This window comes from Ovis canadensis, chromosome 5 (assembly GCF_042477335.2).
Source record: "Ovis canadensis isolate MfBH-ARS-UI-01 breed Bighorn chromosome 5, ARS-UI_OviCan_v2, whole genome shotgun sequence".
NCBI classification, from domain to species: domain Eukaryota; kingdom Metazoa; phylum Chordata; class Mammalia; order Artiodactyla; family Bovidae; genus Ovis; species Ovis canadensis.
The window spans coordinates 73,667,631-73,682,421 of record NC_091249.1 but is presented as its reverse complement, the minus strand read 5'-3'; the positions used below and the strand labels follow the sequence as shown (position 1 = coordinate 73,682,421).

The 14,791-nt window shown below is 40.1% G+C and overlaps 1 protein-coding gene across 13 annotated transcripts in view; it reads left to right on the top strand.

Moving 5' to 3' along the window:
• Positions 1 to 5,109: 5,109 nt before the first annotated feature.
• Positions 5,110 to 14,791, top strand: part of CSNK1A1 (casein kinase 1 alpha 1) — a 48,855-nt gene continuing 39,173 nt past the window's right edge. For 7 of the 13 annotated variants that reach the window (XR_011257340.1, XR_011257339.1, XM_069592397.1 and 4 more), the window contains exons 1-2: positions 5,319 to 6,013; positions 6,628 to 6,734. Coding sequence is in view for 9 of the 13 variants with exons in the window: in XM_069592397.1 (XP_069448498.1) it covers positions 5,891 to 6,013; positions 6,628 to 6,734 (230 nt within the window). In the remaining 4 variants the exon portion in view is untranslated. Of the gene's footprint in view, positions 6,014 to 6,627; positions 6,735 to 14,791 lie in introns of all 13 variants that reach the window. The other 6 variants (XR_011257342.1, XR_011257341.1, XM_069592401.1 and 3 more) reach the window with 1 other exon arrangement.

Genomic DNA, 14,791 nt, shown 5'->3' with positions numbered 1-14,791 from the left:
GGGAAACGTGGCGTGCTACAGTCCACAGGGTTGCAAAGAGTCGGATGCGACTTAGCCACTCTTACAGGAAACTAATTTGCCCCCTTCCTTCAAATGAATCTACATAGCTAAAGAAAGCAATTGCTTCACCAATTGGGAACAAATGTGTCCTGCTGGCTGTGTCCATAAAAGGGACATTTTCAGTCTTATGAGCACAGACTTGTAAACCACACATTTACAAAATTCTTGAGATTTTGAAATGGATGGGGAAGGGAGTAGGGAAGTTTTGTGTGTGTGTGTGTGTGTGAGATCTAATTAATAACAATGATTGGTCAGAAAAGATAATTTTACAACCTCTTTCAAGGACAAGGATTTAAACTTTTAAGGTAAATCTAAATAATGAAAAGATAGGATAGCCCACAAATACTTATTCATTACTTATTCATCACAAATGACAAAAACAGAATTAGGAGTTGTTGTTTATGATATAAGGGATTTTAATACTTTAGCATTTCTAAAAACAAATTCTAACCAATTAATTCTGGATGTGGGCAAAGATTTAGCTATAGGAATAGTCAATGAAATTTTTATACTAGCAAGATTTTGGAAATAACTAAAATACTCCATTAGGATTGGTAAATGCAGTTCTATCAATATGATACATATTTAATATGAGACACAAAAAATCATATTTTAGGGGACATAGGTATACCTATGGCTGATTCATGTTGATGCATGGCAGAAACCTACACAATATTGTAAAGCAATTATACTCCAATTAAAAATTTTACAAAGTTCTTACAAAATCATATTTCAGAGGATATAGAGAAATATGTCTCCAACAAATCATTAAGTGAAAATCCCATCTCCAAACTGAATGTGCACTATGACTACTTGTTGCAATATTTTTAGAAATAAAATATACGTATGTACACGTTGTTGTTGTTGTTTAGTTGCTAAGTCGTGTCTGATTCTTTGCGACTCCACAGACTACATCACACCAGGCTTCCCTGTCCTTCACTACCTCCCGGAGTTTGCTCAAACTCATGTCTGTTGTGTTGATGACGCCATCCAACCATTTTATCCTCTGTTGCCCCCTTCTCCTCCTGCCCTCAATCTTTCCCAGCATCAAGGTCCCTTTCAATGAGTCAGCTCTTCACATCAGGTGGCCAAAGTATTGGAGCTTCAGCTTCAGTGTCAGTCCTTCTCAATGAATATTCAGGGCTGATTGCCTTCAGGATTGATAGGTTGATCTCCATGCAACCTAAGGGGCTCTTGAGTCTTCTCTAGCACCACAATTTGAAAGCATCAATTCTTCAGCACTATACATGTGTATCAATAAATGTACACACATTCAAGATACATATAAAAAGACACAGAACACACATAGAAACAAATACTGGCCATTTATATACAGCAAATTAACATTTCATCATTATCTCTATAAGTTTTTCTTTTTTTCTGATTTATCTAAATTTTTCAAATAAATACTTGTCACTTTTATAAGGAAAAGAGAATTCAACATTTGCTATGTGTAAAAGTTCATTGGGTAACATATATATGAAAGATACAAACTTTAGAATCTTGAAGCCATATGGGTCAAAAGCACAGATGTGTTCAAAGAATTAAGTTAATCTAAATAAATTTATGGTTAATAACACCATAAAAAGAAATGTTTGCAGAAAGTCTCAAAAGTGTTTGAAGTCGCTATCATAGGTGCAGCTATACACTTTCACAAAAGCTTGTCAATAATGCAGACGGGGAGAATAGGAACTGAGACCAGAAAGGAAGACAGAAATTGCTGCCATTGACAAAGACTAGAAAAAAGACTGAATAGATCCAATAAGACATTTCTAATGTTCTCAAGTGTCCAGTCACCTCATTAACTCCCTTATCTGATACTGATTATGCACAAAGCTCTGTAACAGTTAAACACCTGAAGCAGCATTTGACATATTCTAAGCCATTCTATTTTTCTACTTATTGGTACCAAACAACCCTAGAGATGGGCAGGTCGCCCCCTTTTTAAAAAATATTTGGCTGCACAGTAGTCTTAGTCATGGCATGCAGGATCTCTAGTTGTGGCATGTGGGATCTAGTTCTCTGACCAGGGATTGAATTTGGGCCCCCTGCATTAGGAGTACAGAGTCTTAGCTACTGGACCACCAGGAAGTCCTCGCCCTTATGTTTTTCTTTCTTACTGCAGCAATCTACACCTCTTCTGCTTATCTTTATCACTTTACTTAAAACATACTCTGGTTACCAGTGACCTTTCTTTGCATAAACATTGTGGTTTTAAAAAGTTTTCAATTTATTTGGACATCTCTCTGAAAACAGAAGTAAATCACCAGGGCATGATTGTCCCAATTCACCTTCTACCCTTTCAATTCTTTTCTTTCAGTTAGAGGTTGGGGTTCTAATCCTTCCTTTGCCACTAAGATCTACAGTTTGGGGCAAGCCACTTTATCCTAGTTGGGCACAACTAATATGTGTGAAAGCACTGTGTAGACTGCAAAACATTTAAAAGTATGACTATTGGGAATTAGCTGGTTGTCCAGTGGTTAGGACTTCATGCTTCCACTGTAGGAGGCACAGGTTTGATCCCTGGTCAGGGAACTAAGGTCCCACTCATGGCATGCGCAAACAAACAAACAAACAAAAGATTATTGAAATAGGTGATCTCAAAAATTTCATTCAAGGTCTTAAATAAATTATGAAAACGTGAAAGTAATAAGTCACTTAGTGGTGTCTGACTCTTTGTGACCACATGGACAGTAGCCCACCAGGTTCTTCTGTCTATGAAATTCTCTGGGCAAGAATACTGGAGTGGGTTGCCATTCCCTTCTCCAGGGGATCTTCCCACCCAGGGATTGAACCTGGGTCTCCTGCATTGCAGGCAAATTCTTTACTGTCCAAGCCACCAGGGAAGCCCACTTTACACTATATTTTTGGTGAATTCAGTTGACCCAGGAGTTAGGAATTACATTTTGGCACATTGTAGAAGACTTCCTCCATTACACTAAAACTGTTACTGATTCAAAACAAAAGAATGATTTATTTGTAACTAAAATAGCACCCAAACAGGTAATCCTTCAATTACTGAGGCTGAAAGTTACCACAAACAACACTTTCATTTTATAAGAAGGCTGAATTTGTAGCCAACACCTAAAACTTCCATTTCTACATTAAAAACCCCAACTTTTGCCCTTCTTAACCTAATAAATTTAAATCTTAAGATTTTCTATTGAAATCACATCTGAAAAAAAAAAAAAGGAATCACATCTGAAAAGGCTATAACCACTGGCAATATTTTAGTACATTTTGCTGGATAGTGTCAATGTTGGAATAGTGATTACAGAAGGCAGGCAACAAGTCAGGAGACACACCAAATATACACATAAAATAAGACTCTCCAGGTGAAAGGGCTTCTAAAAGTTATTTAGACTAGGGAGTCCCAGAGTATGGATTTCAAAAGCTTATAAAAGTTTTAAAAAGGGGGTGGGGTAAGGCAGACATAAAGTGTGAACATTTAGTTTTGCCAAACAAGGATATTAACGAAACAACCATCTACCATCAGGACCATTTTATAAAAGAGCACTTTAACAACACATACATAAGAAGGTAAAATCTCAGAAGCATAACTTGAAATTAGATAAATGAAAAAATGCATTATCCTGCTCTTTTCTAGGTATCTCATGAAAAACTTTGTTAGATTTGCCCCTGTCCACACAGAGACCTCTAGGAATCCCTAATTTAGTCCACTTCACACATACCCTTATACCCTAATCCACAGCTGAGCATTTGTGTCCTCACTACTGGGGGGGGGGGGAATTTCTTTAAATGTATACCCCACCCCTTATATAGGAACTCTTCAAGCTGAGGATTCCATTAAATTTTGGATGGCTGTGGTAAAAAAAAATCAGAATAATAGCCATCTTTGGAAACTTGAAAAATTCAGGATGCTTAAACTTGACTTAAGAGCAAACAAACACCAGAATCCTGACAGCAGAGAATTTAAAGTAGGCCAGACACACTTAGAATCACCAAAGGAGGCTGTCCAACAGTGCTGATTTGGGAGTCAGGCGGCTTGGGTTTTGTTAGCGCAAAAACGTCACGTTAAACCTTAGTGTTTTCTCCGTTATCAAATTCAAGACATTTAGGTCAGAGCTTTATGAATACAAATATTTAAGCCAGAAATAAAGTACCATGTAGGAATTCCACTTAAGATATCTTCCAGGATGAACCCCATTACTACTTAATCAGCTATTGAGGCTACAACTAAGTCTACATTTTTGTCAGGTTTTACAAAAATTATCTTATTTGGGATGGATTTTCTATGTAAGTTTTCACAACCGAGGCTTTGATTCACTCATCCATCAGGGCTTGATTCATATTGCAAATGAAACACCATCATGCAGCTTTCTTTTCAGATTATCATTACTACCAAGCCCAATTTTCCCAGTTCAAGTTTTTCTAAACGAAATTGTGCTCAAGATTTGATTCTCTGACCAATTTTTAGTCAAAAAAAAAATTTATTGTGTGAAGTTTTAAACATAGTTCTATAATGAAGTTCTTTCTACCGAATGTTTTTGGGTCAAGACTGCAGTTTTCAACAAGACCAAGACACGATTTTTCCACGTTTCTTTGTCGGGGTGGGGGTTGTGAAGAGGGTAACTTTTGTATGTGCAAGTTTTTTCACGGCTCTAAATCTTATTTTCTATTGGCTATATATTGGCCACTAACATTACTCGGATTTCTCCCCTGCCTTGGGTATCAAGTATCAGTGGGTAAACAACACAAAGACTTAGAGGGGCAGGGTTAATTCCTGCTTTCCCTCTTTTCCTCTCTGTTAAAATAGGGAATCCAACACTCCCTGAAGCGCAGAATTCTAGTAAGACTCCTCAGCTAGACTGCTAAAACACCGAGCCCTGAACTAATCCAGCCCGTACAGGCCTGCTTTTCTCTTTCTTTCCCCACCAGAGGCGATAGCCTCTTTCAAAAGAGATACTGAACTGGAATGGGCCGGTTGGGGGGAGTAGCCCCAGTAAAGATCAAAAGGTTAAAAAGCGCCTCAAACAAAGAGCAAAGGTCAATACCCAACTCTTAAGGCCTGACGCACCATCTTCCAAGAAAAATGAAGGTGACTCCTCCCTAATATGCTCTCTAGGCCTGGGGCCGCGAAGCCTTTCAGAAACCAGGCGGGTCTGACGTGACTAACAGGTAGCTCACAGTGCAACAGTCGACGACCGGAAGTGGAAATGGGCCCCGGGCGGGGATTAGAAGAGACCACGGCACGCTTGCGCAGTAAGCAGGGTGGCAGTACGCGTGCGCAATTGGGCGGTGACGGAGTGACGTTCAGAGCGTGGGCCGCGACTCTCACGGATCCGGTTCCGCCCTCCTTCTTGCTGTCGACCCTCCGGGGCTAGCGCTCGCGATCCCTTTCCCACAGTGCTCTGCGCTGTGAAGAAGCGGCTCCCGGGGACTGGGGGCATTTTGTGTTGGTTGGAGCCGGAGTAACAAGATGGCGGCGTCGGCGGAGTGACAGGGGTCCCTCCGGGCGGGAGCCGGCGGCAGTGGTGGCAGCGGTATCGCCGCCCTAGCTTCACCGCTCTCCTTTTCCAGCCCGCGACGTCGCCGGGAAAGCGAGGCAGCGGCGGCCGCCAGAAACAAGTGGCTCAGCCTAGTAACCGCGAGAACTCCTTCAACAATCTGCGGCCTGGCCAAAAAACCTGACAGCAGCGGTGATCAGGTTCCCCTTGGCCGATTCTGGGCCCTGTAACGCCGAAAAAGAGCCATCGTTTTCTGTTGCCTGCCGCTCTCCACAGCCTTTCCGTGGTCGAGCCCTAGAGGCCTCCATCCTCCCCTTAGAGGTGTCGGGGCTTAGCCCCAGCCTCCATCTTCGTCTCTCAGGATGGCGAGCAGCAGCGGCTCCAAGGCCGAATTCATTGTCGGAGGGAAGTATAAACTGGTACGGAAGATCGGGTCTGGCTCCTTCGGGGACATTTATTTGGCGATCAACATCACCAACGGCGAGGTAATCACCTGGGGTGGGGTTCACGACTACGCTGCGCCTGTCCTCACTCCCCCGCCCCGCGAACTGCTCGGGCCTTTTCCCACCGCACTCACACACTGGGAAGTCCAGAGGGAGCCAGTTTTCCTGTCTTAGGAACCTCCCCCGCTCTCTTTCCCTAAAAGGAAAGAACCCGAGAGAAAGGTTGGGTATACGAGGAAGTTTCCTAGCTTGTTAAAAATACACCTTAATCGAACTTTTAAAAAACCGTTGTTTAAGGTGAGAACGGAAAAATCCTATTTCTGGGGTCCCCTCGTTTTCTTCCTATATTTTTAGTTGACTGGGGTTCTTGTTCCCATTAGGCCAGCTACCGATCGCCTGGTTTCTTCATAACCCTCATTACGTTTTCTGGATGAATCATTTTCTTATACTTTAGAGGACGTGCCGCTTTCGTCACTGCCCCCTGAAGAGGCCTTTGAGGCTGGTTGCCTCGTTTTATAATTACAGAGATCTTTCTCTTCCCAGCCTCTCACCACCTTCTAGCCGAGAGTTGGAGATGTGCACGTTTCCCCCTCTTTTGCCAAGTGACATTGAATCCATAAGGATGTTGATGCCATCATCCCCTCTTTCCCCTGCAGGAGGTGGCAGTGAAGCTAGAATCCCAGAAGGCCAGGCATCCCCAGTTGCTGTACGAGAGCAAACTCTATAAGATTCTTCAAGGTGGGGTTGGCATCCCCCACATACGGTAAGAATCCTTGAGCAAACAGGCGATCTTCTGAGGAAAGTACAGAATGGGAGAAAATGTGTAAGAGGCAGGCAATGGGACCAGCTGAATCCGGCTCTTGGCATTTGCGTTACCTGGGTTTCCGGTGAAGCGTAAGTCACCACAATCACAGTAGATTTTAGTTTGCCAACTTAGTTTAGGATTTCAGTTTGTTAACACTCTGCTCCGTTTAGCTTCGGTCATTCTTCCCGAGGCTTTCTTTCATTTGCAGTGAAAAGTATGCGGGCCATCTTTGATCCCAACGCGGAAGGGTTGCCTACTGCTTTCTTTCACCTCAGCTGTTCCCTTAGGTTTGTCCAGCGAAGTGGATTTGAGGTGCCGAAGTGACCGGGCTGGGCCAGTTCGGGTTGCTATTGGAGCTGGCTTGGGAAATGGCTGCTCTTTTGTTGTGTTTTTGTTCCAACATGTCTTCCTCCTCCGCTTAGAAAATGGCGGAACGACGTGACTCAAGCACATATTCCTGCCCTTTTCACTGCTTGGGTTCATAAGTTATGCTTCCTGGATTCCGTCTTTGGCAGCTCCGAGTTGATTAAACCTTTGAAAAGCCTAGAATAAAGCCGCAGGAAGTGGTGAGGTTCAAGGAAAGAGATGGCATAGTGACAGCCTGTTTGTGATCTCTGCAGCAGATGAGATGTGAAATTAAGTTTACTATGCAAAATCTCTCATAGTCCTTTCCAGAAGTGTTAATTAACCCTGTAAAGAATGGTAATGTTTGTTGCATTTCAGTCTGTGTACGAAATTTTGTGGGAAATGACAAAGGCAGCTTGAGCAACACTATGTTGAAATTGACTCAGTTGTATTAAAAGGAAGCTTAATCATGTAACCGCAGTTTGACAAGTAACTTTAACCTGTTGAGTTACTTGGTCAGTAACTCCTCACATCTGGGAAATTGTAGCTTTTTTTGGAGATGGGATATTGGTGAAGGCAAATAGTAATAAGGATAGATGATGATCAGATGAAGACATTGGGTCCTTTTAAATTATTAAAGGATTTTAGAAAAGTTCGACTTTTAAGATTAAAGAATATCTTCCTAGGATAGAGACTAAAACACAGTTTAAGACCCAGCCCTTTTCCAACAATTATATAATAACGTTTGCAAAAAGATCCAGATACAGTGGATCCATATATATAACTGGAATGGTATTTACTGTAGCCTCTTTTACTATCCTAGCTTTTATTCTTCAAATCTTTAATTAACTGGATTATATACATTAATTCTGATGTAAAAACCAGAGAGACACTATCCTTAAAAAAATTTTCAATGGTCATAAACATTTTTAATGGAGAAATTGAATGATACAATTTTCTATTGGTTGGAAGTCAGAATAAATTATTAGGAAGAAAATACCAGGTTCTTACAAGATAAAGATTAATGTGAAATCTGAGATGATCAGATTTGAGATTTTTAATGGTTCTCATCCATTAAAAAAACCTTGCTGTGGAAAAATGAAAAACCTTGATTAAAATACTATCTTTTTTCGTCACAGAATAAAAAAATTTGTGTTAGCCTAAGAATTTTAAATTTCTTTCCTTTCGCATATATTTTCATCTCTTCACCTTGGCCCTTGCTGATTTACTTCCCATTACTAGTTTTTCTTAGAATTAAATGGAAATGCAATTGTGCAGTATGAGGTCATTTGTGTCTGGCTTCTCTAACCTAATGCTTTTGAGGTTGGGAGGTTTTATAAATTTCACAAATCAGGTTGAATTTAATGTAAAATCATTTTTACAAAAGCAATAAGTACCTGGCATTTTCAGTGCTAGCTCCAAATTAAGTACGTGGAGTTTTATTTGGTAGCTTTATTTAAGAACAGCACTTACACAGACCAATGAGGGCAGTAGTTAATATGCTGATTACCCACATAAATAAATGAAATTGACCTGTGAGTAAAATTCTAAGAAGTTGAGAGAGGGAGTTGTGGAGTTACAAACTGGGTGGAGCTAAAGAGATTAACTTGACTTTCAAGCTAAGACTTCTTGGGAGAGGAGATGGGATTTCAGGATCTGACTGACTCTTAAGGAAGAAAGCTTGGTGAACTGGTCAGGGAGGCTGTCCAAGAGTGAAGTCTGGCTACTGGGAGTAGTTTCTAAAGCCGAATGTAGTTATTGAATGAGGGTGAGGAAAGAGTGAACTTGTTTTAGGAGTGGTATAGTCCAGGTACATAGAAACAAAAAGTGGATCATTGGTTTTAAAGTATGAGAGAGAACTGTTTGTCTACCGATCTGGGAAGGATAAGAAAGACTTATGCATAAGCTTTCTTTATTTTGGGTGGCAACATCATCTGTTCTGCTTAGTTTGTTCCCCACTATTTCCACATTAACTATATGCGTGTGTGTTTGTGTTTAGTTGCTCAGTCATGTCCAACTCTATCGGCCCCATGGACTCCTCTGTCCATGGAATTTTCTAGAGAAGAATACTGGAGCAAGTCTCCATTTCCTGCTCTGGGGGATCTTCCTGACTCAGGGATTGAGCCCGTCTCTTGTTGTGTCTTCTACATCTCCTGCATTGGCAGGCGGATTCTTTACAACTACCTGGGAAGCCCAATAAATACACTCAATAAATATTTACTTGGGAAATAATAAATTAGATTGCTTATTAGCTAAATTAAATAAGGCAGTCTATTCCCCATTGTATTAGGAATTTGACACCAAAATTTCTGGACCTCACTAATATCTACCTACTCCCTCAATCCACCCTCACCCTGAAAATTGTCTTAAGATTCTATGGGATATTCTAAAACAAAGGCTGAAAATTACCGGGCCTATATATTATAGCATGTCTGCCTTATCAAGTCCTTAGTTTATAAGGACCTTATTAAGGGATCTGTTGTGCAGAAGCACAGCTGAGTACAAAGAGCAAAAGGGGGAGGATGGTATTCAGTCTTTAGGTATGTTTAAGAAACTAAAAGCCTTTGGGCCTTGTGAATTGACCTCTGGGAACTCATTTTAAGTTACTGTGTTTCTGTTACAACCCTCCTTTTTTGGTGCTACTTTGAACTGAATTCAAATCTGTTGTTCAGTTTAAATCTGCCATGTGGTATTGACGGAGTGATCTGGGATCAGTCAGTCCCTTAATCTTTTGGGGGATATCAATTTCCTTTTTTTTGAAATAAGAGGATTTTACCAAGTTGGTAATTTTCTGATTTTGTTGGGGTAGAAGTGTGCTGGAAAGAAAAGTTTGGAGAATTTCCTACTCTTCTCTTGGAAAAAGTTCTGCGCACTGAGCTTTTTGGTAGGGTTTGTTTTGTCTTTAGCATTTATTTTCTTTTATTCTTTTGACTTTGCTGGGTCTTCATTAATTGCTGCGCATAGGCCTTAAGTTGGAGTGAGCAGGGGCTACTCTGGTTGCGGTGTGCAGGCGTCTCACTTCAGCATCTTTTATTGGGGCGCACTGGGCTCTAAGCACGTAGGCTTCAGCATTTGCTGCATGCAGGCTTAGTTGCTTCGAGACATGTGGGATCTTCCCCAACCAGGGATGGAACTTGTGTCCCCTGCATTAGCAGGATTCTGTACCACTGAGCCACCAGGAAAACCCAGGTAGGGTTTTGTTTAAACAAGTTTCCCTACTTAAATAAGTTACTGGCCTAGTTGATCTTAGGACTTGTGGCTATGAAATTTTAAGATTTATTTTCAGATGATGGTAGCTAGAAAGCATTTCATCACAGTTTGGTGTTTAGTCTAGATCTTACCTTTGAATGATATTTTAGTGAGATACCACTCAGGACGTTAAAAATACTATCTGCATCAGGTAAACCATCAGTTAACTGTTTAGGAGGAAGTAAATTAATGGGGTACAGTTTTATAGAAAATATGGTAAAGAAGATGGGAAAGGGCATAGGATAATTTTGGTTGTCTGGGTATTTTTTTTTTTAACTGCCCCCCCCCCCCCGTTTTTTTTCCCCCCTCTGACATTTCTGACATTTCCCCTGAATGTCAGAAATCCTAAGAGATATTTATAAAGTATTAGTTAATCCTTACCGTTCAGTGTTAAAAGCAGCTTAAATTTTAATCTTAGCTTTTTGGCACTGAACATATATCCTGTAAATAAATTCTAATACTGTTATCAGAGAACAAAGATGACATCTACAGTGGGTATGACTTTGTTAGAGAAATAATGTTACAGATCACCCGATACATGAGAAATGTGATTTCAATTCATAGAGTAACTAAATCCATAGAGTAAATCCATAGAGTAACTGTGATATACTAAATCTGTGATAGACTAAAGGTACTTACATTGGCTTATGCCGGATTTCTAGTAATGGAATAATGGAATGATGCTTAGATAGCATTTGGAGCTGGATGAAACTTTGAGAAATAATAGCCACACTCAATGGTACAGATTAGACAGTTGAGTCTTCTTCAGTACTTCTTACTAGATGTCTCCTAACTTCCAGTTTTCTTGGGGCAGTTTTCACCTTTATGTCAAGATCAAATTATGTCATACCCCACACCTTTTCACTTGATACTGCAGACCCATATTGTGCCGCCTTCTTTTATGGCATTTGGTCTCATACAGGAAAGCTGATAAATGTAAGTAACCTATTGTTTGCACTTTTACTTAATTGTGAAAGTGTTATTGTAGCACCCCAGGCCCCTCTGTCCATGGGATTCACTAGGCAAGAATACTGGAGTGGGTTGCCATTCTCTTCTCCAGGGGATCTTCCTGACCCAGGGATAGAACCTTGGTCTCCTGCATTGCGGGCAAATTCTTTACTGTCTGAGCCACAAGAAAGCCCATTAGATCCTTATAATTCTTTTTTTTTTTTTTTAGATCCTTATAATTCTTATAACCCTTTCTGTTCCTTTTGAGTCCATGGATTGCTGGATGAGAACTTTAGTGGACGTTATTGATTTGTATCTTAAAATGGAGTGATACTTGTAAACATTTGTATAGTCTGTGGATTTTACTGCCTTGGCTTTAGTCATTTTCTAGAGCTAGGTCATTTTGTTTCTGAGTATACTTAATCTGTGGGGCTTCCCTGCTGGTTTCGTGGTAAAGAATCTGCCTGCCAATGACAGAGATATGGGTTTGCTCCCTGGGTCAGGAAGATCCCCTGGTAAAGGAAATGACAACTCACTCCAGTATTCTTGCCTGGGAAATCCCATAGACAGAGGAGCCTGGTGGGCTGCGGTTCTTGGAGTTACAAAGAGTCGGACATGACTTAGTGACTAGAAAACAATATCTAATACTTAATATGTATCTAAGATATGATTTGCTAAGGTTTTCTCATGATCTGTCCTGTTTAGCAGAAACTTCAGTGTCAAAAAGTCTGTACAAGAGAATTTGAATTTGGAACAAATGTTAGCTATTTAATCTTTTTAACTTATTCCATTTTATTATTTTTAAAAATATAATTTTGTGTGTTTATTTTTGGCTGTGCTAGGTCTTCATTGTTGTGCAGGTAAGCTTTCCTCTAGTTGCGGAGAGTGCACAGGCTTCTTGTTGTGGAGCATGGTCTCTAGGTCAGGCGGGCTTCAGTAGTTAGAGCATATGGGCTCAATAGTGGTGTGTGGCACGTAGGCTTAGTTTCTTCGAGGCCTGTGGGATCTTCCCAGATCAGGGATGGAATACCTGTGTTGGTCTCTTGCATTGGTAGGTGGATTCTTTACCACTGAGCTACCAGGGAAGCTGTATTCCATTTTATTTTTAAGATCAGTCCTTGAGTTTTAACAGAATGGTTTCTGAAGCTAAAGGAGTACCTTAATAGCTTTCATAATATAAATGAATACCTAGTCTAAATGATGTTTTCTGTACTGTTTTTATACAAGTGGCTCTTGAAAATTGTGAAAAAACTAGTAATAACATATACTTATCCATGTCTTAATGGAATCTTTTTAACGAGATATAATTTTCATACAGTGTAGTGTATATAGATTAATGTATTGTTGAATGCTGCTGCTGCTAAGTCGCATCAGTCGTGTCCGACTCTGTGCCACCCCAGAGACAGCAGCTCACCAGGCTCCCCCATCCCTGGGATTCTCCAGGCAACAACACTGGAGTGGGTTGCTGTTTCCTTCTCCAATGTATGAAAGTGAAAAGTGAAAGTGAAGTTGCCCAGTCGAGTCCGACCCTCAGTGACCCCATGAACTGCAGCCTACCAGGCTCCTCTGTCCATGGGATTTTCCAGGCAAGAGTACTGGAGTGGGGTGCCATTGCCTTCTCCAGTATTGTTGAATAAGTTTTGACAAATTCATACACTGTAACCCACACTCCCTATTGACATAAAGAATATTTCTTTTTTTATTTTAATACTGCTAATTCTTGGTAGGTGACATTTTGTGACAACATAGGTTTTATATATTTTTTAATTGACCTTTTGAATTATTGTAACCTTATTTTTCTGGATTTGATGTTGATTTGTCAGTATCTACAACTACAAGTTAGTAATATGTTTATCACCATGATGTATACTAACATAATAAAATGACTGAGTTGGGTTGGTGATATTCAGTGGCAGTTGAGATCTTTACTTATTTTCCTTGTCTGAATAACTAAAATATTGCCTTTTCCTTGTCTGATAGTCATCAGTGGGGTATGTTTAATAGGGACTTCAGAAGTGCTTTAGAAAAATGTTTAGTTGGACATTACATTTTGATCCTTATTTTTATTTTTATATTTTATTTTTCTGATTCTCAATAAAAAAGGAAATGGAAAGAGCATTATACTGAGAGTCAATACTTAGGTTCTGTCTGTGGTGTCATCTAGATTTGAACCTAGAATGAATTCTATCATGAATGTCAGCTTTCCTTTATAAAAGGGATTTTGTAAGACTATCTCGGTCTTGAGTTTTTTAAAATGCATTATATAAATTAGTGGCAACCATCTATGTGCAAAAAAAAAAAAAAAAGAATTAATACCAGGCATTGCCCATGGTCTCATGTAATCATTACAGGAATTCTGTTAGTTGAGTCGGAATAGTTAATTTGCCTAAAGTCGCACAGCTAATGTGATATTTGAATAGATTTTACTGTCTCTTTCAACAGTATCAGTGGTTCACAAACTTTGTTGCACGTTGTAATCACTTAGAAAACTTAAAAATATTGACACCTGGCTTCTAACCTCAGATATTTCGAATTAATTGATTTGAGGGTATGATTTCTAGTTTAATTTAGTTTTGGGGTTTTCTTGGCTGCACCATGCGGCTTATGGAATCCTTGTTCCCCAGCCAGGGATTGAAACTGCCCCCCTCCCCCCGGCAGTGGAAGCCCAGAATCCTAACCACTGGACCAAATCTAGTATTTCTTAAGTGAACAAATGGAAACATGGCTGTACTGGTTGATTTAGCTTTGAATCCTGATGTGGAGATACTGACATATCAAAATGCTAATGTCTGTTAATTTCACGGTAAAGGCTTGCTAATGTGGACCTTTGTCAGGTTCAGTATTTATCAGTGGTTTGTTGGCCTTTTGGAACTTCTTTTGGCTCACACTTGGAAATTTTTCTACAGGAGAAGTTTTTTTTTTTTTTTGAGGAAGCAAGATGGTGACAGTGACTCAGCATACATGGTGTATATCACATGTTTCATTTGTGCCAGCATTAAGTGTACAATGACAGTGTTTGCAAATTAACCTGAAATTGAGGCTATCCTATATTTCAGGTCCTCTGGAGGCTGCTCTGAGTACTTGCTTACACTGCCAGACTATTCTATCTACATGTAAGGTGGCTTTTATGGTGAGGGGAGGATGCGATCTGATTTAAAGCTACCTTGTTTGTTGGAAAGTGGTAGCATGAAGTTTTTGTAAATTTTGTTTCAAATTACAAATTTTCAAAGTCTTTCAATTGTATACTTTCCTTATTTTGCTTTTTGTTCTCACTTGATTGAAATTATTCTTAACACTATATTTCCCTGATGGCTCAGCAGGTAAAGAATCTCCCTTCCAATACAGAAGATAAAGGAGACTTGGGTTTGATCCCTGGGTCAGGAAGGTCCCCTGGAGAAGGAAATGCAGCCCACTCCAGTATTCTTGCCTGAAGAATTCCATGGACAGAGGAGCCTGGCAGGCTACAATCCATA